A 22,038-nucleotide genomic window follows, 5' to 3' on the forward strand; every position below is an offset into this window, starting at 1 on the left:
GTGATAACTTCATGGATAAATTTTTGTCAGTGTGGTAGAATGACTAAAAGTTCAGACAGAATAGGATGGCTTCTGTAGCCGACATGAATAATGTGTTTCTTCACATATTCATCGAAAGAGGTTTTCATGATATTGCTACTAATTATAAATAACTGAACAAGGCAAGGTTTTTTTTGAAGTTCTACACAACTGTTCAAACATATACATTTTTAACCTTTACTTGCATAATCTCAGAAATATTTAATATTGTCTACTGTCTTTGGTTGCCTGAAAGAAACAGCAACTAAAGCTTGGATGTGTACAAAATCAAATATCAGTGTTGTTCAGCATCCATTAGTATTTGTGAGTTTTAAAAAGAATTCCTGCAAGTCAGAATAATACACTTATGACTGAGATTTATAAAGTGAATTGACATTTGCAAGAAGGACTGAAATCCTAAGGTTCCTTTAAAATATTTTAATGTATATTCAATACAGATTTGCAGTGTTTAAGATTTTACATGACAACAAATTGTACAGTTCTCTGGATGAATGATTCCATGAAGGTACATGATTCTACTTTGATAATGTTGTTTAAGTACACTGTCTGCATTGTGAGTTGATAATGTTGAGCTGTTTATGGTTGACATAATTAAATTGTTACTGGTACACCAATTCTAGACCCATTGCTGAAAAATGTTTTCATTTCTTGAGTTTTTTTATTTCCTAATGCATGCAAGAAAGCAGAAATCTCAAAGTGGATTCAAGTGAATAAGAGAAAGAGCTGCAGGTGCTGGAAATTAGCACCAAAAACAAATTGCTGGAGAAACGCAGCAGGTCTGGCAGCATCTGTGGACAGAACACAGAGTTAACGTTTTGGGTCAAATGCCCTGAAAAACTAACTCTGATTTCTCTCCTCAGATGCTGCCCAAACCCGCTGTGATTTTCCAGCAATTTCTGTTTTGGTTTCAAATGAAAAAGACTTGTCTTGCATCTTAAAATAATCTTCTAACAGTGATCTGTGGAACTTTGCCCCATCCATGATGGTTCAGTAGAAAGAGCTTGCCAGTGCATTGGTGCAGAAATATGATACTGGGTGACATCTTGAGATATCTTGTGAAGTGAGTTCCCAATCTCAGTCAAAAGGTACCACGTGGGATGAGGGTCATGATTTAATGAGGGCAACCGGTGTCTTGCCTGTTGGCTGGAAAGCTGGTGATAGCCCTACAATGCTGCTTTTAGGGAAAGCATGCCGTAGTAAATGGCATGGAGCTAAGAGGGTCCTCAGCCCAACCCCACAATCACTACCATCCATCCCACAGCCCCAATTTACATGAACACACACACACCACCAATCACACTGTGGGGAGGACATTACATACTGACCAAGCTGTTTTCCTGCAGGGAAGGAGAGAAACATGGGAAATTAATGAACACTGGCATTGCTATTCCTGCAAATTATCACAAAAATGGTTCAGAATTCATAGAAAATTGATAGGAGGAAAACAGATCATCCTAATAGATTTGGCCTAAAAAGACTTAATTTTTGGGACATTCACTTGAGATAACTAGTACTTTAAAAGACATTTTAAAGTACTAGTTATCTCAAGCAAATGTTCCAAAAATTAAGTCTTTGTTCGTTGAAATTCAGAATTGGAATAACAACTTTTTTTTTCTAGTCACACTTCAACTTTTCAGGTGAGCCAGATGTTCATTTAGTTATTTCTGGAATTATTTAAGAATGTCATTAAATCTTAGCTGTCCACCATCCTCTCATTGTGCCTTACATCTTGATGCCATGATTAAGAATAATTTTGCATTATTTATGAAGTCAAGTCCTCAAATATTTATCAGTTTTCTTCATATGAATTCACAAGCACTCAAGATCCTATTAACTTTTCAGACATGTTAATTCTTCTAAAATGATTTTGGCTAATTGTGATGATTAAAATACAATTGACATGGAGGTGTTAGTGTTGGACTGGAGTGGACGAAGTCAGCAGTCACACGACACCAGGTTATAGTCCAACAGGTTTATTTGAAATCACAAGCTCTCAGGAGCAGTGCTGCAAAAGCCTGTGATTCTAAATAAACCTGTTAGACTATGACTTGGTATTGTGTGACTGCTGACTTAAAATACAATTAGACAAGAATTTGTAATTGTGGTTTTGAATTAAAATATGTTTACATAATTGTTTTTGGTGAAAGAACAGACTGCTCAGAGTTCAAAAGAGTGCAGGATAACACAAGAGAGCCTGGAACTCACTGCCTGAAATGATAATAGAGGCAGAAACCCTGAACACATTTGAAAGTACTTGAAACTGCACTTGGAAATGCTGTAACCTACAAGTCCGTGGACCAAAATCTGAACAGTAGGATTTCATTGAATAGCAGTTTCTCAGCTAGGTCAGGCAATGGGCCAAATGGCCTCCTCCTTCAATTAAGCATCTAAGATTCTGTAAAAGACAGACCTGTAGAATTAGAACAGCCATTTATCCTATCAATAACTTGCAATTGTATAATGCCCTTTAACCCAGTGAAATATCCCAAAATGCACCACACAAGTGTTCACAAACAAATTTTAATACTGAAATATAAAAAAAGCTATTTAGAGCCATGACCAAAGCTTGGTTAATGAGGAAGATTTTGAGGAACTTCTTAAAGGAGATTGTGAGGCAGAGACATTAAGTGAAGATTGAGATCCAGCATGATTTATAAGGTGCAGGTCATGCTTGACAAAACTTGACTTTTATTTTGAAGAGCATGAAGCAAACAAGGGAATGTCTACGGATGGTATTTATATGGATTTGGAGAGAGACTTTAATGAGGTCCCTCACTGAGTGAGCTAGCTAAAGTTGAAGTTTAAGAATAATAGACAAATTATTGCACTGGCAAGGAATCTGGCTGAGCAGAACACAATAGGAATAATGAGCAGGTCCCCAAATTGGCAGGAAATTACTGAAGGTGCCCCACTACTTATCACTAACTTAATGATGGCATAGAAAGTGATATATCCCAACTTGCTGATGGCATAAAGACAGGCAACATCATAAGCAGAGACATGTGCAAAACGGGATTCCAATGTAGGCAAATCAGAGGTCATCCAATTTGGACCTAAAAAGGGTACAGCAAGAGATTTTTCTGAATTACGATGCATGAAATTATCATACTAGAATTTATCTGCCATGTTTAATTCCAATTCTACCAGACTTACTCAGTTCCTTACGTCGGTTAGACAAACTGATACAACTAATCAAGGATGAACTCTGACCTGCTCATGCAGCACCTTTTACAGCCAAACAGGGGCAGATTGAGTTTTATTAAGCTCAATGCAATGTGTTGTAGTTTGGGAAGGGAAATCAGGGCAGGACTTAGACACTTAATGGTAGGGTCCTGAGGAGTGTTGCCAAAGAGACCTTGTTCCTTGAAGGTGGTGTCACTGGTAACAGGGTACTGAAGCAGGTATTTCATATACTCATTGTTCCAGCCAATTAAGTGCAAGTGCTGGGATGTCATTTTGTGACTGTACAGGTCATTGGTTAGGCCACTTTTGGAATACTGCCTTCAGTTCTAGTCTCTCTGCTATAGGAAAGATATTGTTAAACTTGAAACGGTGCAGAAATGATTTACAAGGATCTGGCCAGGGTTAGAGAGTTTGAGCTATAGGGTGAGGCTGAATAGACAGGACTTTTATCCTCCTGGAGTGTCAGAGGCTGAGGGGTGACCTTATAGACAGTTATAAAATCACAGGAGCATGGGGAGAGTTATCAGACAAGGTCTTTTTCCCAGGGTAGAAGATTCCAAAATTAGAGGGCATAAGTTTAAGGTGAGAGGGGAAAATAAGGAACCTAAGGGGCAACCTTTTCACACAGAGGGTGATGCGTGATGGAATGAGCTGCCAGAAGAAGTACAATTACAACATTTAAAAGCCATCTGAATGGGTACATGAATAAGAAGGGTTCAGAGGGATATGGGCCAAATGTTGGCAAATGGGACTAGATTAATTTAAGATATCTGAACAGCATGGTTCAGTTGGACTGAAAGGTCTACTTTTGTGCTGTACATCTCTGTGAAATTCACAAGTGCTTTATAGACCTTTGGTAAACAGCAAGCTCTTAGAAGCAGCTAGGTGATAAATACAAGCAAGTGTTCATTAGTGAAGGTGGCAGAGGGATTAATATTGGTAAGGAATTGGGGAGGACTCCTGTGATTATCTTTGAAATAACAGCAGGCAATCAGGGCTTCGGTTTGACTTCTCCATTCAGCACCCCTCAGGCCTTCAGCATTACAGATTTTGTGCTGCAGTCATGTTTGAAGTCAGCCCAAGAGGTGATTGCTCAGCCACACCTTGGATAACAGGACACCCTGTTCTAACGCACAGTACCATCCATCACTCTACTCTTATGCCTCGGGCAACTGACAGTGTGGAGTTTGTACACTCTCCCAGTGTCTACATGGGTTTCCCACTGGTGCTCTGGTTTCCTCCCACCATCCAAAGATGTGCAGGCCAGGTGAACTAGTCATGCTAAATTGCCCATAGTGTTAGGAGCATTAGTCAGGGGTAAATGTAGGTGACTGAGTATAGGCAGGTTACTCTTCGGAGGGTCGGTGTGGATTTGTTGGGCTGAATGGCCTGTTTCCATACTGTAGGAAATCTAATCTAATCTTAAAAGAATTACAAAAGGTCAATTAGACAGCCCTCTCAAGGCACTTAAATTCAGGTCAGGGTGACAACACCTTTGTGGTTCCACCTCTCTCAGAAGGCCTCTACTATACTGTTGGACTTCTCATGATCCCTCTCCAAGCACAATGCAGCCATGGCAGAGAGGAGACACCCACACGGACTCCTCCACTGCTAGCTGCCCAGACCTGTTGATATCCACCTATGAGAGGTCTAGGAGCAGGCATTTTAAGCTGTCAGTGGTCCCTCCAAAACAAAACTCTGCATAGGGTGCCCACAGATTGGGAGCATGGGGTAGAGGTCCAACCAATAAAGTTAACAAGCAGCCCCTTGAAATAGCTGCAAATAAAAGCATGAGAACATGAAAATCCAGGCCACCACAATGATATTTAGAAGGTATCCAGTGAACCTACTTAAATACTTATTGCAGCTGCATGCAACACTCTCCAGCCCAGGTTCCCCATGGGAAAGAGGGAGGATTCCCTTATATGAAGCCCTTCACGAGGGAACAAATTACTACAGATGGTGGAATCTGTACTGAAAACAAAAAATAAATTACTGGAAATCACAGCAGGTCAGGCAGCATCCATGAAGATAGAGAAAGCTAATGTTTCGAGTCTGGATGACTGTTCATCAGAGCTGATGTGAAGTCTGGAGGGCAGCAGTACTTATGCAATAGTGGGTTGTAAAGAGTGCTGGTGCACGTTAAGTAATCAGCACCTTAGACTAGGCACTTTACAACCTTCTGGACTTAATGAGTTCAATACCTTCAGATTGTAAACAGACCCCCATTTCTTCCCTTTCTCAGCTTTACTTGTTGCCTTCTCTGTCATTATGTCCGCTCCCCCTCCCCAGTCGTCTAAAGTGATCTCCAGTGAACTAAAAAGATCTTTATTAAAACCAGCCTGGAAAGTAGAGCTGTTTAAAACATATTTTATCCCCAAATTACACTACTATTCAACACTTTTAGAAGCTTCACAAAATTACCTTAACGGATTAGATACAATAATTAGGAACTTCATTAAAGAGAGTTTACATCTGCTACAGTCTATTACGGAGGGCATTTTATATGCCCGTTATAAAGAGGGCGGACTCGGATAAACAAGTTAGCAATTTTAATTCCAATCGCAGTAATATGTAAATATGAGGCGTTTGCGAGATCCTCTGATAAGATACTACAAGCCTCATTCTGATTTAATGAATCCGAAATATTGGAAAGAATTACGGAACTGACTAAGCTGAAGATTCTTATTGACACCTGGAATCCTCGAATTAACACCCAGTCAGATGGATCCAGGACAACACAGCATGCAGATAATTGTGAAGAGATAGAAGAGACCATTAGGAGAAATTATGATAAATGGAGGGAATTAGAGGTACAGAAGTGGATGGCATTGCCCAGTCAAGGGGTTGGCATCCACTAGTTTAAAAACGATTGCCTAATAATTTGACTAGATCACTATTATATACGAAGACATCGAAGGTTATCAATACTATTTGATTAGGAACAAATTTATATCCCACAAGGGCAACTCTATCCTATGGAAGGCCTTTAAGTAATAAGAACTGTAGGCGATGCAATGTAGCCATAGAAATGGTTCCTCGTATTTCAGGATGGTGTCCCATGATGAAGAACATGTGGATTAAGAGACACAACAAAATTGTAGGAGCACTAACTCAATTTACAAAGAAAAACTGTTGGACAATCTTTATTGAACTCCATTTAAAAGATATGGAAGGGAAGCTATGGATTCCTGATCTAATCTTGCGTAAGGATAATCGAGTATTAGTGTACTTCACTATACGGTTCGTGAATGAAAATGACTCGTTGGAAGTAGCATGGGAAGAGAAGGTACAGAAGTATCAAGACTTAAAGGAGGAGATTTTGGACCTAACTAGAGGTGCCATTGTATCCTTTTATGGCTTTGTGATAGGAGCAAGGGGCAAATGGTATGAGAAGAATAATGAAGACATTTGGAATTAAACATAAGACATTTGCCAGAGAGATAATTAATCTTATAACTTCTCTAAAGTTGGAGTTACTTTGCATTTTTAATAGACTTCTTATAGGGTCTCTAATTTTAGTTTTAAATTTTATTTTAGATACAATTTGAGAAACTGTTCTAATAATTTTAATATTTTAGTTGAATTTTAGTAATTGTATTTTAAAGCACAGTTAAGGCGGAGGGTAATCAGGTGATAAATAAAATTTTCACTAAACAAAACAGATGATGAAAGCAAGAGGTAACTAATCTGTTGGTTTTACAACCCTTGCTCAATCCTCACTTTGTGTAATCTAAACAATGACAGGAACCATCCCCTTTAACACCTGGCTGTGGTGAAGCTAGATCGGGATTTTCTCTTGCGTTGACGAGCGACAATAACAAAACTCAAAACAGACACGACCAACGCAATAGATGGCGAGTGTTCAATATAGCCAAATGCCTCGTCATCTAACTAGTGACACTTGAATGGATGAACGAGATTCCCACTGTCCTTACCTAATATCTAGGGAAACCATAGCCAAAGGAACAGGCTTGGCAGAATTAACGGGGAAAGAAAACCCTGTTGAGCTTGACTCTAGTCTGGCACTGTGAAGAGACATGAGAGGTGGAGAATAAGTGGGAGGCTTCAGCCACCGCTGAAATGCCACTACTCAGTTTATTTTCTTCCTATGCTTTTTTTCTTTCCAGTCTGGCAGTTAGAAACACCTTTGTTCTACCATTCTCACACTCTGATCACTTAATGTGTGCTATTGCCAGTCTCCCTCCCTCAGCACTCCACTCAATCCCCACGAGCTATAGCATAAATGCTGTCCCTCTACATTTCACCTCCGTTCTGATGAAGAGTCATCTAGACTCGAATCATCAGCTGGCTCTCTCTCCATGGATCCTGCCACTGTGATCTCCCTCACTCGAGAACTGTGTGGGTGGAAAGTAGAATGTCATATAGAGGATAGTCAGGGAAGGCAGGCAGCAGCCAGGCATTCATTCTTCTGTAAAAATCAAAGTTAACGTTTAGCAGCAAATCAAACATTTCACTTAAATAATATTTAATGACAAAATCAAGCTGCTACAGTCACGATTCTACAAAAGGTTCTGGAGAGAGTTCATTTCTGTTTTGGTTCAATTGTTCTGCTATGCTTTTCTTTGCAGGTCGCTTGATTTCAGACTCCAGACCAGGCAGCACCAGCTTCTGCCGAGCGGCAGTCTCAATTTTTTGGACCAGTTCAACCTCCCAGGGTTGTGTCACAAAACTAACGACGGTGCCCACAACCTTGCTGCCAACCCGGCCCACTCGCCCAGCGCGGTGTATGTAGTCACACAGAGTCAGGGGGAAGTCGTAATTAATTACAACACCCACCCTCTGAGTGTCCAATCCACGAGATGCAATGTCAGTGCAGAGAAGTACATCTATCAGCCCCTGCTGGAAGGTGCTGAAGATGCCACTGCGTTTCGCAGCTTGCATGCTTCCTTGGAGACGGGAGTGTTTGATCCCATGATCGTCTAGGACATAGCCAAGCCAATTAACTGTTGAGGCACTGTTGCAAAACACCAGAATGCCAGCTTTCTGCACCACCAACTCCTTTAGCATTTGCAGCAAGTCACTGGCTTTATCCGTCCGCTTGACCTTCAGGAATTTCTGTTTGACATGGGACATGATGCGGTGCAGCTCCTTGCTCTTTATGGTGATGATGCTGCCCAGGTCAGTGACCTTGCTGAGCAGTTCCCCCACTCCGCCTGGGAAAGTGGCTCCTGTCACCACCAGCTGGGCTTTCCTCCCCGGTCCACCGCTCTCCCGGCGATGGCTCGCAATCTGGCAGTGCCGGAGGATACCCTCCAGCAGGTCCACGAAACTTTCATCGAACAGAGTGTCCGCTTCATCCAGCACCAGGTAGCTCAGGCCGCCCAGGCTGACCAAGTCTCTCCTTAGTGCTTTCCAGAACGCCCCGGGCGTGGTCACCAGCAGGTCGATGGGCCCTCGGGACAGACTCAGCTTCAACTTGCCCATACCCCGGCCGCCGCACACCGCCCGCACGTTCAACTTCAAGTCAGCGGCCAGCGTTCGGGCCACTCGCTGGAGCTGCTCGGCCAGCTCCCGAGAGGGAACCACCACCAGGCCGCGCAGCCCGTCACTCTCGCGGGCTTCCCCTACCGCCCTCTCTCGGGTCAGGCTCTGCAGGATGGGCAGGAGATAGCTCAAGGTCTTACCGCTGCCGGTCTCGGCCGCACACAGCACATTGTTCCCCCTCAACAGAGCGGTAATGGTCCGGACTTGCAGGCGGTTAGGCTGGGAAATACCCATCCCGTCCAGGGCGTCCTGCAGCTCCTTGCATAGCCCCAGCGAGCTGAAACTTCGCGGCTTCTCCCACTGCTCCTCTCCCGGACAAGAGGGTGGCTGGCTCCGGGTGTTGTTAATAACAAAATAATCTCCTGCCGCCTTCCTGTGCTTCCAGCCCTTGGAGACCAGGGGCACCGTGTCGAACTTGGCGAACGTGTACCCGGCGTGCTGGTTCAGCTCAGGCCGCTTGCCCATGATGAGTAGCCGCCCCGGTCTGGCCAGCCTCAGCGCCGGCACCTTGCTCCCCGCCACTCGCTTCAGCCTCCGCTCCACCCGCAGCCGCGTCTTCTGGGGGATGCGGATGACAGGCAGCCCGCCGCTCGGAGCGGCACCGTCCGAGAAGCCAGAGACCAGACACTGGCGGAGCAGCGTCCCGCATTGAGTGGCCGGAGTTCCGGGGCCCTGCGGCTGGAGAAGGAATCTCAAGCCCAATGTCAACATGGTCCCGGGGTGGGAATGGGAGAATCCCCTCCCCGCGCGACGGCCCTGGAACACTCGGCTCCTCAAAATTCGAAAATGGAACGGGGATGCCCCTCGCCGCGCGACGGCCCTGGAACACTCGGCTCCTCAAAGCCGCGCGACGGCCCTGGAACACTCGGCTCCTCAAAACTCGAAAATGGAACGAAACGGCGCCTAGAAATGACGTTCCGGAAATGATCGCTACCAATTCCCCCCACGTGTTTCTGGTGTGCGGCAGTTACACCCTTCCCAGGGCAGCTCTCTGCGTTTGGCATCAAATTGTATCTAAGGTAAGGGCTACTTTAAATACAGGTATATATTATACTGCCTAGACTCTCGGCGTGAAGGTGATATCTATATGATAACGTGTATGGATCTACACAGGGAACTCCACCGCCTCCTGAACGGAAACTCTTGGGTCTTGAGTAGCCTGGGTCCCCCATAAATGGACTTTGTTGAAGTTTTGTGGAGATTATCCAGTCTTTATTTTCTATTAAGTAAGCAGAATGAATATAGGACTTTATTTTTTTTAAAAAGCCAGTCATTGTAGTTGACTGTAGTCCATCTTGAATTATCATCATTGATTTTCAGTCAACCGAAAAAAATTGCTGTGATTATTTTGGAAAACAGATCCGTTAGTGACCTATATTTTGTTTTCTTGCCTACAGTCCATGACATTTAATCATTATGTTCTTCCATCTACCACTGCCCTTGCCCATTTTTGTTTCCTTGCTCATATCCTTGGCTGAAAATGTGTTGCTGGAAAAGCGCAGCAGGTCAGGCAGCATCCAAGGAGCAGGAGAATCGACGTTTCGGGCATGAGCCCTTCTTCAGGAATCCTGAAGAAGGGCTCATGCCCAAAACGTCGATTCTCCTGTTCCTTGGATGCTCCCTGACCTGCTGCGCTTTTCCAGCAACACATTTTCAGCTCTGATCTCCAGCATCTGCAGTCCTCACTTTCTCCTAGAAGATCATATCCTTGGCTCTCTACTTGTTAATTTTCATTTATAAAAGCAAATTACAGTGTTGGAGATCTGATTTATTTCCCAAATTTTATCTATTTATTTTTTATATTAACATGGAGGACGTTGGACTGAAGCTGTGCAAGAGTTTTCTATCCTTTTATAATTGGAATGCCAGTGTTTGTCACTTTGGATTGTTGAGAAATCGAACAGTATAGTACAGGAACTGGCCCTTCAGCTCACCATGTCTGTGCTGACCATGATGCCATTCTAAAGTAATTCCACCTACCCGCATATAGTCCATATCCCTCTATTTCCTGCCAGTTCATGTGTCTGTCTAAATGCCTCTTAAACTTTGCAACCATATCTGCTTCTACTTCCTCCCCGGCAGCATATTCCAGGCACCTTCTATGTAAACAAAAAATTAACTTGCACATCTCCTTTTAAACATTTTCACACTCACCTTAAACCAATGGCCCCTAGTATTTGATATTTCACCTTTGGGGGAACAAAAAATTATGACTATTCACCTTAACCATGTCTCTCATAATTTTATACATTTCAATCAGATCGCTTCTCAGCCTCTGATGTTCTAGTGAAAGCAGTTCAAGTTTATCCAACCTCTCCTAGTGCAAAAAAGTTGTAGTAGTATTATCTTCAAAGTCTCCTTGTCCTTCATATAATGTGGGGATGAGGACTGCACACAACACTCCAAGATATAGTGGACAGCGTTATCTCTTTACAGCAGGATCTGGGCCAATGGGCTGAGAAGTGGCAGATGGAGTTTAATTCAGATAAATGCGAGATGCTGCATTTTGGGAAAGCAAATCTTAGCAGGACTTATACATTTAATGGTAAGGTCCGAGGGAGTGTTGCTGAACAAAGAAACCTTGGAGTGCAGGTTCATAGCTCCTTGAAAATGGAGCGTCGGAGGCTGAGGGGTGACCTTATAGAGGTTTACAAAATTATGAGGGGCATGGATAGGATAAATAGACAAAGTCTTTTCCCTGGGGTCGGGGAGTCCAGCACTGGAGGGCATAGGTTTAGGGTGAGAGGGAAAAGATATAAAAGAGACCTAAGGGGCAACGTTTTCACGCAGAGGGTGGTACGTGTATGGAATGAGCTGCCAAGGATGTGGTGGAGGCTGGTACAATTGTAACATTTGAGAGGCATTTGCATGGGTAAATGAATAGGAATGGTTTGGAGGGATATGGGCTGGGCGCTGGCAGGTGGGACTAGATTGGGTTGGGATATCTGGTCGGCATGGATGGGTTGGACCGAAGGGTCTGTTTCCATATCATACATCTCTATGACTCTATATGGGCCAGCTAAAGTTTCATCCGGCTGAAGTAGCAGAATTTGTGCATCAGCAACATTAAACTCTCTAAAAGGATCCAAAGGTTGGTTAACTCAGTTGGCTGGTTTGCAATGCAGAGGGATGCTAATAGCATGGATTCCAGTCCCACACTGGTTGAAGTTACCATGAAATGAAGGAGTAAATTACTGCAGATGCTGGACTCTGTACTGAAAACAACAAATGCTAGAGATCAGCAATGGATTAGACAGTATCCATGGAGAGAGAGCAAGCAATATTTTGAGTCTAGATAACACTTCATTAGAGCTGATGTGAAGTGTGGAGGGGCAGCATTTGTGCTATAGTTTGGGATGGGGTAGTGGGTGTACGGTGCTGGTGGCAAAAAAGATGTTAATAGTTCAGATTAGATGATGGTAATGTGAGAATGGCAGATCAATAGTGTGTCTCCTGCCAGACTTGAAATAACAGTCCCCCTGCAGTGGGGGGGAGAGGGGGGAGAGAGGACATAATAACAAGCTAAAGGAAAGGGAAGAAATGGATTACAATTTGAAGGTGTTGAACTCTAATATTAAACTCCAGAAGGCTTTAAAGTGCCTTATCTGAAGATGAGATGTGGTTCCTCCAGTTTGCGCTGTGTTTCACTGGAATACTGCAGCATGCCCAGGACAGGCATGTGGGCATGCGAGCAGGCCACTCTGTTAAAATGGCTGGCCATGGGAAGGTCTGGGTCCTGCTTGGGCACAGACTGCAAGTTTTCCACAAAGCAGTCACCCAGTCTACTTTGGTTTCCCCGATGTCGGGTAGGTCACATTGGGTGCAGCAAGAACACAAGACAAGATTGGAGGAGGTACAGGTGAAATACTATTACACCTGGAAAGACTGTTTAGGCCCTTGGATGGTGAGCAGGGAGGAGGTGAAGGGGTAGGTATTGCACTTTCTGTGGTTGTGTGTTACATGGGAAGGTGCTGTGAGGGTGGAGGAGTGGAGAGGAGGGTGGTGTTGATGGTTGTGGAATGGCTTAGGGTGTCTTGGATGGAATGATCCCTGCGAAATGCAGTTGGGGGAGGGAGGGGGAAATGTATTTGTTGGTGGCATTCTGCTGGAGTTGTCTAAAATGGCAGAGAACGGTCTTTTGAATGCAGAGACTGGTGGAATGAAAAGTGAAGATTAGGGGAACCCGATCACGCTGTCGTGAGTGCTGGGAAGAAGTGAGGGCGGAGGTCATTGTGTCAACCCCACTGGGTGGAGGAAACAGTCATGGAAGAAGGAAGCTATTTCAGCAGCGCTGTTTTGGAAGGTGGCATCATCTGAACAGATGTGAAGGAACTGGGGGAATGGGATGGAATCCTTGCAGGACATGGGATGTGACAAGCTGTAGTGAAGGAAAAGATTCCTCTCCCTTGCCTGAAGCGTGGTGACCCTCCGGTTAAACCAGCACCCGTCACCTCTCTCACTGAGAGAGCAATCTGGTAAGACTCTGGTCACTTTACCTTTAAATGGTTCCTTTTCAGATCTTGACTTGAAATGACTTAAGCTTTTATTTTAAAAAACAAAGTGACATCTCGGGATTTTCTTTTATAAAACCTTAAATTATCTTGGAATATGACTTGAAAGAAATTCTGGGATTTACATATTGATGAATTAAAATCTGCAACCCATTCTAAAAAATGAAAGACTTAACAGCAATCTAGGTTTGTTCAATATGTTGCATCAGTTGTGTGACATTATGATCTTCTGCTAAAACTTCTGTGTCGCATAACCCTACTTCACTAGATATCTGATGAAAAAGCAGGGCTCCGAAAGCTTGTACTTCCAATAAACCTGTTGGGCTATAACCTGGTGTCGTGAGATTTTTTTAACCTTGTCCCCTCCAGTCCAACAGCGACACCTCCACATCGTAATTCAATATAGTCCTTCAGTTCAGCATGTAGTCACGCAAGCTTTGGTCATCTCTGCATAATTACATGAACAAATCAGTGCTATATATTCAAACTTATCAGTTAATATATTCAAACGTCTGAACAATTCTTACAGTGCTGTAAAGTTCTATGAATGCTGGAAATCCAAAATAAAGACAGAAAGCTGGAAACGCTTGGGGTGAATAGAAGGACATTATTAGCATTTCAGGCCATTAGATTTTGCATAAGTAAGACTGCAGTACCTGAAGATTGACACAGAATAATGTAACCAGTTGTTTGTAGAGTGTGATTCAGCAATTGGCATTTAGCTTAGCATGTACATAGCTCAGATCAAAGGATCTGTTAGTGTCAGTAGTGTAAATTTTTAATGTTACTGATAATCTCTACGTACATAAAAATGTAATGGAAACGTGAAAACTAGGAGCAGGAGTAGATTGTCAGTGCTTCGAGTCTGCTCCAACGTTCAATATGCTCATGATTGATCATCCAATTCTCTTCCCACTTTCTCCCATTACCCTACGATCCCTTTAGTCCTATTCCTACAATAGGAAAGATGTTCAAAAGTTGAAAGGGTTTTGAAAAGATTTGCCAAGGTTGGAGGATATGAGCGAAAGGGAGAGACTAAATGGGCTAGGGCTGTTTTCCCTGGAGGATCGGGGGCTGAGGGGTGACCATATCAAGGTTTATAAAATCATGAGGGGTATGGATAAAGTGAATAGCCAAGGTCTTTCCCCAGGGTGGGGAAGTCCAGAACTAGAGGGCATAAGTTTAAGGTGAGAGCGGAAAGATTTAAAAGGGACCTAAGGAACAACCTTTTCACAGAGATGTGGTGCATGTATGAAATGAGCTGCCAGAGCAAGTGGTGGAACATGGAAAAGGCATCTGGATGGGTAAATAAATAGGAAGGGTTTGGAGGGGTACAGACCCAATGCTGGCAAATGGGACTTGTGAATGTTTATTTGGCAACTAACCTTTTTAATTGCTTTGCTTCATGTTGTGTCATTGTATTTTTTTTTAATTATCCATATGTTATTTTGTAGTTTGTATTTGGTTTGCTGATTTACACAGTTGCTACTTATTTTGTTGGTTAAATAACTTTGTTGAGATAAACATGGTGATGTCATTATGCATTCATGTCCAGAGTTTATATTTCAATTCATTGAGAGATAGTAAATTGTTGAAACCGTAATCTTGCTGACATGCAGTTTAGTGACATGCTTTGTGGGGAAACTGGGTTTCTCTAGTAATACATCTGTGGAGCATGTTAATCTATTGTATTCTCAAACTAAATGTCAGTATTTTATACAGTTGGACAATAATGTAGTCATATTTGAGAGATAAAGTTTTCTTGTAGACATATGCCATTGTATCTGATTCCAGCGCCATACTATTGTAAATACAACATTTCTGTAGGACATAATGATTTTGTGTGCAACTTGGCTCTGTTTGTATGAGCAGCACCATCAGCAGTCTCTGTGTGCACATTGAAGCAAACTTTAATTGTGGTGTCTATATCGACTATTTCATTTGGCCCACTGGGTGATTTCCCTGTTGGAAATAGTCTAGCCTGGGAAGGAAAAAAATTACAGTTTGCTGTATTAGATTGATGAGACATAGAAGTTTGGTTGCTGGATACTCAGTGTGAAATGACTGGGAATGGTGTGAGAAACCAGGTGCAATCACAGATGGATGCCTGTGTCATCTGTGACAATTATACTTTTTAACCTAATGAAATCCTGGTGGAATCTGGCATCTAGGTTCATATTCATTCTGTGACAACTTATCGATTTATGGCTGTCATATTGGGTTTTGAAATGTTTGTCCATATGCTTTAACACTTATCAGTTCTGCAATGTCAACACACCACTGTGTTCCCTGGCCAACATTTCTGTCTTGGGCCTGCTGAGGTTCAGTACAGGAACAGCTTCTTATTTCTGCTTGGGAACTCTACATCAAATTCAATAACTTTAGAACCTTCTTTGAATTGCTTTCAATGCATTTACATTCTTAAGTAAGGAGTCTAATACTATCCACGGTGCTGCAGGTGTGGCATCATTAGTGTCCTGTAAAACTGAAGCATACCCTCATGTTCTCCTTGCAAATAACTATAACATTCTGTATTAGCTTTTCTAGTAGCTTGCTATACCTGCGTAATAACTTTTTTTGTGATTCATGCACTGTGACACCAAGATCCCTCTGCATCTGTAAACTCTCAACATTTAGATAATTTAAAAATCATTCTTCCTGCCAAAATTAACACCATCACATTTTCCTACATCATACTCCATTTGCCTGATACTTGACCACTCACAGAACTGATCCATTTCCTCTTATTGCCACTTTAAATCCTTTTCATGAGTTGTGTCATCTGCACATTTAACAACCGTGCCTTTGGACCTTTCATCCAAGTTATATTTGTATAGTTTGTAAACAGTTGAGGTTCCAGACTGATTCCTTTGGTACACCACTTGTTACATCTTGCCAACCAGAATGTGACCCATTTATGCTTCCTCTCTATTTATTGTTATCCAGCCAGTCTGCTATCCACACCAGTGTACACAGGCAGTGTGCCGCCAGGGCATTGTGGGCTTTTCTGAAGAGGAGTCACACCAGACTCAAGACATTAACTCTGTTTTTCTCTCTACAGGTGCTTCCAAGACTTGCTGAGTTTCTCCACTGTTCTCTAAGATTGTTTCAGATTTCCAGCACCTAGTGCTATCTTGCTTTTACTAGAAATTAAACAAACTGATTTAACTTGTCTTCCCTTGACCTGAATGGCTCCTGGTCTGCAGAGATGTGAATTTCTCACTATCGTGTCGAAAATCTATTTGTGAGCTCACTTTGCCTATTTCACCATCTATAGTCTGTTCCACCTGCCTCTAACCCCTACACCCCACAATTACTCTCTGTTCCATCAGCCATTTGAAGTTCTGGAATAACCTTCTCCAAATTCTATCACCTGCTTTAAGCTCACCTCTTTAACTGTGTGGTTTCAGTCGCCCATCCTAACATTTCATTTAATTCTGTTTCCATTTTTGTTCAATTGTGGCTCTACAATGCCACTTTCCCCGTTAAAGTTGAAGTGTAAATGCGGAAGGTGGTGGTGATCACATCAAATTTGTGGAATCACAGATGACATTCAGTCAAACACTTGGTTTATTCCCTCCTGCAGGTCACAGAAGAAATGATCAACCAAACTGTTAACAGACTTTGTTATAGAAACAAGGTGATCCTGGCCCCCATGGTGCGTGTTGGTACCTTACCGATGAGATTACTTGCACTAGACTATGGAGCAGATATTGTATACTGTGAGGTAAGGAAAGGCTTGTGTATTATTCCTGGAATGCTCTAAATGGGTAATATTGGCAGTATACCTGGGGATATGGTATGAAGTTAAATACGGGGTTGAGAGTGTGTTCCTGGAAAAGCACAGCGTCCGAGGAGCAGGAAAATCGATGTTTCGAGCCTGAGCTCTTCGTGAAGCTGGGAGTCTTGGGGGGTGAGGAGATAAATGGGAGGAGGTTGGGGCTGAGGGCAAGGTAGCTAAGAGTGCAACAGGTGGATGGAGGTGAGGGTAAAGGTGATAGGTCAGAGAGGACGGTGGAGCGGACAGATGGGAAGGAGGATTGACAAGTGGGACAGATCAGGAGGACGATGCTGAGCTGGAAGGTTGGAACTGAGGTAAGGTGGGGGAGGGGAAATTAGAGAATTGGTAAACTCCACATTGATGCCCTGGGGTTGAAGGATCCCGAGGCAGAAGATAAGGCGTTCTTCCTCTAGGCATTGGGTTATGAGGGAGCGGCAGCGGAGGAGGCCCAAGGGCAGCATGTCCTCGGCAGAATGGGAGGGGGAGTTGAAATGTTGGGCCACAGGGCGGTGTGGTTGATTGGTGCAGATGTCCCGGAGGTAGTCCCTGAAGCGCTCTGCAAGAAGGCGTCCAGTCTCCCCAACATAGAGGAGACTGCATCAGGTAGTCACGGAGGGAACAGTCTTTGCAGAAAGTGGATGGGGGAGGGAAATATTATCCCTGGGAGGCCATCTGCTGTGTCTGTGTGGAACTGGCCCTCCTAGGAGAAGATACGGCGAAGGCGGAAGAATTGGGAATACGGGATGGCATTTTTGCAGGAGGTGGTGTGGGAGGAGGTGTAATCCAGGTAGCTGTGGGAGTCGATGGGTTTGTAAAAAATGTCAGTGTTGAGTCGGTCCTGGTGGATGGAGATGGAGAGGTCTAGGAAGGGGAGGGAGGTGTCAGAGATGGTCCAGGTGAATTTAACTTTGAGGTGGAGTGTGTTGGTGAAGTTGATGAACTGTTCGATCTCCTCATGGGAGCACGAGGTGGAGCCGATGCAGTCATCAATGTAGTGGAGGACAAGGTGGGGGGTGGTGCCGGTGTAACTTCAGAAAATGGACTGTTCTACGTAGCCAACAAAGAGACAGGCATAGCTGGGGCCCATGGCTACCCCTTTCGTCTGGAGGAAGTGGGAGGATTGGAAGGAGAAATTGTTGAGGGTGAGGACCAATTCAGCCAAATGAATAACAGTATCAGTGAAAGGGTACTGGTGGGGACGTCGGGAGAGGAAGAAACTGAGGGCTTGGAGGCCCTGGTCATGGTGGATGGAGATGTAGAGAGGCTGGATGTCCATGGTGAAGATGAGGCATTGCGGGCTGGGGAAACAAAGTCTTGGAGGAGCTATGCCTGTCTCTTTGTCGGCTCCATAGAACTGTCTCTCTTCCGGAGTTACACTGGCACCGCTCCCCACCTCTTCCTCCGCTACACTGATGACTGCATTGGCACCACCTCGTGCTCCCACGAGGAAGTCGAACAGTTTATCAATTTTACTAACGCTTTTCACCTCAAACTCAAATTCACCTGGACCATCTCAGCAATCTCCCTCCCCTTCTCCATCTCCATCCACCAGGACCGACGCAACGCTGACATTTTTACAAACCCACCGACTCCCACAGCTACCTGGATTACACCTCTTCCCACCCTACCTCCTACAAAAATGCCATCCCGTATTCCCAATTCCTCCACCTCTGCCGTATCTGCTCCCAGGAGGACCAGTTCCACCACAGAACACACCAGATGGCCTCCTTCTTTAGAGACCGAAATTTTCTGTCCTGCGTGGTTGAAGATGCCCTCCAATGCATCTCATCCATGTCCCGCACCTCCGCTATCAGACCCCACCCCTCCAACCACAACAAGGACAGAACCCGCCTCCCACCCCCCCACCAACCTCCACATAAATCGCAGAATCTGCCAACATTTCCACCACCCACAAATGGACCTGACCACCGGTGATATATTTCCCTCCCCACCCCGATCTGTTTTCCGCAAAGACCATTCCCTCCGCGACTTCCATTCCCCCCTAACAAACCATCTTCCTGTCCTGGCATCTTCCCCTGCCACCGCAGGAACTACAAAACCTGTGCCCGCACCTCCCACCTCACCTCCATCCAAGGCCCTAAGGGAGCCTTCCACATCCATCAAAGTTTCATCTGCACATCCACCAATGTCATTTATTGTATCCGTTCCTCCTGATGTGGTCTCCTCTACATTGGGGAGACTGGATGCCTTCTTGCAGAGTGCTTCAGGGAACATCTCCGGTACACCCGCACCAATCAACTCCATCACCCTGTGGCTGAAAATTTCAACTCTCCCTCTCACTCTGCGAGGACATGTAGGTCCTGGGCCTCTTCCATTGCCACTCCCTCATCCACTCGACGCCTGGAGGAAGAACGCCTCATCTTCCACCATCGGGACCCTCCAACCATTTGGCATCAATGTGGACTTCACCAGTTTCCTCATTTCCCCTCCCCCACCTCAGCACCATCCTCATGACCTGTCCCACCCCTGTCAATCATCCTTCCCACCTATCCGCTCCACCCTCCTCTCTGACCTATCACCTCCATCCACCCATTGCACTCTCAGCTGCCTTCTCCCAGCCGCACTCCCCTCCCAGTTACCTCTCTAAAGGACTGGAGTACAAGTATGCAGAAGTTATGCTCCAGTTATATAAAACCCTGGTTAGGTCACACTTAGACTGCTGTGAGCAGATCTGGGCACCACACCTTCGGAAGGACAAATTGGCCTTGGAGGGAGTACAGTATAGGTTTACAAGAATGATATGTATATGTCAGGGATAAGTCTCTATACAAATTAGTCTCTTTGTTCAGCAACACTCCCCAGGATGGCACGGTGGCACAGTGGTTAGCACTGCTGCCTCACAGCGCTAGAGACCCGGGTTCAATTCCCCCCTCAGGCGACTGACTATGTGGAGTTTGCACATTCTCCCCGTGTCTGCGTGGGTTTCCTCCGGGTGCTCCGGTTTCCACCCACAGTCCAAAGATGTGCAGGTCAGGTGAATTGGCCATGCTAAATTGCCCGTAGTGTTAGGTAAGGGGTAAATGTAGGGGTATGGGTGGGTTGCGCTTCGGCGAGGCGGTGTGGACTTGTTGGGCCGAAGGGCCTGTTTCCACACTGTAAGTAATCTAACCTAAAAAAAAGGACCTTACCATTAAGTGTATAAGTCCTGCTCTGATTTGCCTTTCCAAAATACAGCACGTCACATTTATCTAAATTCAACTCCATCTGCCACTTCTCAGCCCATTGGCCCATCAGATCAAGATCCTGTTGTACACTGGGGTAGCCTTTATTGCTGTCCACTACACTTCAATTTTGGTGTCATCTGTAAACTTAGGAGCTATACCTCTTAAGCTCATATCCAAATCATTTACTAAATTCAACTCCATCTGCCACTTCTCAGCCCATTGGCCCTGTTGTACACTGGGGTGGCCTTCTTTGCTGTCCACTACACTTCAATTTTGGTGTCATCTGTAAACTTAGGAGCTATACCTCTTAAGCTCATATCCAAATCATTTATATAAATGATGAAAAGTCACAGGCCTCCAGTCTGACAGGCAACTCTCCACCACCAGTCTCTGTCTTCTACCTTTGAGCCAGTTCTGTATCCAAATGGCCAGTTCTCCCTGTATTCCATGTGATATAACCTTGCTAACCAGTCTCTCATGGGCACCCTTACTAAGTCCATGTAGATCACATCTACCGCTCTGCCCTCATCAATCCTCTTTGTTACTTCTTCAAAAAACTCATTCAAGTTCGTGAGACATGATTTCTCACACACAAAGCCATATTGACGAGTATAGATAAAGAAAAATTGTTTCCAGTGGTTGGGCATTCTGTAACTAGGGTGCACACAGTCTGAGAATTAGGGCTAGACCGTTCAGAGAGATGTTAGGAAGCGCTTCTACACATAGGGTGATAGGCATTTGGAACTCTCTTCCACGGTATATGCTATGTCACTTGTTAATTTTAAATCTGAGATTGGTAGATTTTTGTTGAACAAATATATCCGTTAGGTTACCCACGGTATGGAAGCAGGCCCTTCGGCCCAACAAGTCCACACTGACCCTCCGAAGAGCAACCCACCCCAGACCCATTTCCCTACACCTAATACTACGGGCAGTTTAGCATGGTCAGTTCACATAACCTGCACGTTTTTGGAGTATAGGAGGAAACCGGAGCACCTGGAGGAAACCCACGCAAACACAGAATGTGCAAATTCCACACAGACAGTTGCCCGAGGGGGGAATTGAACCCGGGTCTCTTGCGCTGTGAGGGAGCAGTGCTAACCACTGTGCCACCGTGGGATATGGGTCAAAGGCAGGCATATGGAGTTAGGTCACAGATCAGCCACGATCTCATAGAGTCATGGAGATGTACAGCACGGAAACAGACCCTTCAGTCCAACTTGTCCGTGCCAGCCAGATATCCCAATCTAATCTCGTCCCATTTACCAGCACTTGGCCCGTATCCCTCTAAACCCTTCCTATCCGGATGTGTTTTAAATGTTGTAATTGTACCAGACTCTACCACTTCCTCTGGCAGCTCATTCCATACACACATTGGATAATGGAACAAGTTCGAGGGGCTGAATGGCTTACTAATTTCTGTCGAAGCAGACTATAATCGAAAACTGTGGTCAGTGAGCTGGTTTAGTTGAATGGTTTTTTACTGGATGTTTGAGGATTCTGAATAAATACTCTGCCCAGGGAGAACAATATTCAGGTGGCAATGCTGCAGACATCCCTGGGAAACTGAGTCTGTGAAGGATTGGTTGGTGGATTTCACAGATACATATAACATTCTTCCTATCCTGCCACCAAATACAAAAGCTTTTATACGTGAAGAGAATTACTGAGCTTCAAAGGTGCTGTAATGATGTGATTAGATTAGATTCCCTACAGTATGGAAAAAGGCCCTTCAGCCTAACATGTCCACACCGACCCTCCGAAGAGTAACCCACCCAGACCCATTCCCCATTCTCCATTTACCCTTGACTAATGCAATTTGGCGTGGCCA

At 44.5% G+C, this 22,038-nt stretch overlaps 2 protein-coding genes across 2 annotated transcripts in view; one reads left to right on the forward strand and one right to left on the reverse strand.

The window, feature by feature from the left end:
* Window positions 1-7,694: 7,694 nt before the first annotated feature.
* Window positions 7,695-9,441, reverse strand: ddx28 (DEAD (Asp-Glu-Ala-Asp) box polypeptide 28). Its single transcript, XM_043707034.1, has one exon. The coding sequence runs from the start codon at window positions 9,439-9,441 to the stop codon at window positions 7,738-7,740; it is 1,704 nt and encodes a 567-aa protein (XP_043562969.1). The 3' UTR covers window positions 7,695-7,737.
* Window positions 9,432-22,038, forward strand: part of dus2 (dihydrouridine synthase 2) — a 116,412-nt gene continuing 103,805 nt past the window's right edge. Inside the window, exons 1-3 of the mRNA XM_043707033.1 lie at window positions 9,432-9,566; window positions 9,603-9,749; window positions 16,828-16,968. Of these exons, the coding sequence (XP_043562968.1) occupies window positions 9,432-9,566; window positions 9,603-9,749; window positions 16,828-16,968 (423 nt within the window). The remainder of the gene's footprint in view (window positions 9,567-9,602; window positions 9,750-16,827; window positions 16,969-22,038) is intronic.

The sequence above is a fragment of the Chiloscyllium plagiosum genome, chromosome 17 (genome assembly GCF_004010195.1).
Source record: "Chiloscyllium plagiosum isolate BGI_BamShark_2017 chromosome 17, ASM401019v2, whole genome shotgun sequence".
NCBI classification, from domain to species: domain Eukaryota; kingdom Metazoa; phylum Chordata; class Chondrichthyes; order Orectolobiformes; family Hemiscylliidae; genus Chiloscyllium; species Chiloscyllium plagiosum.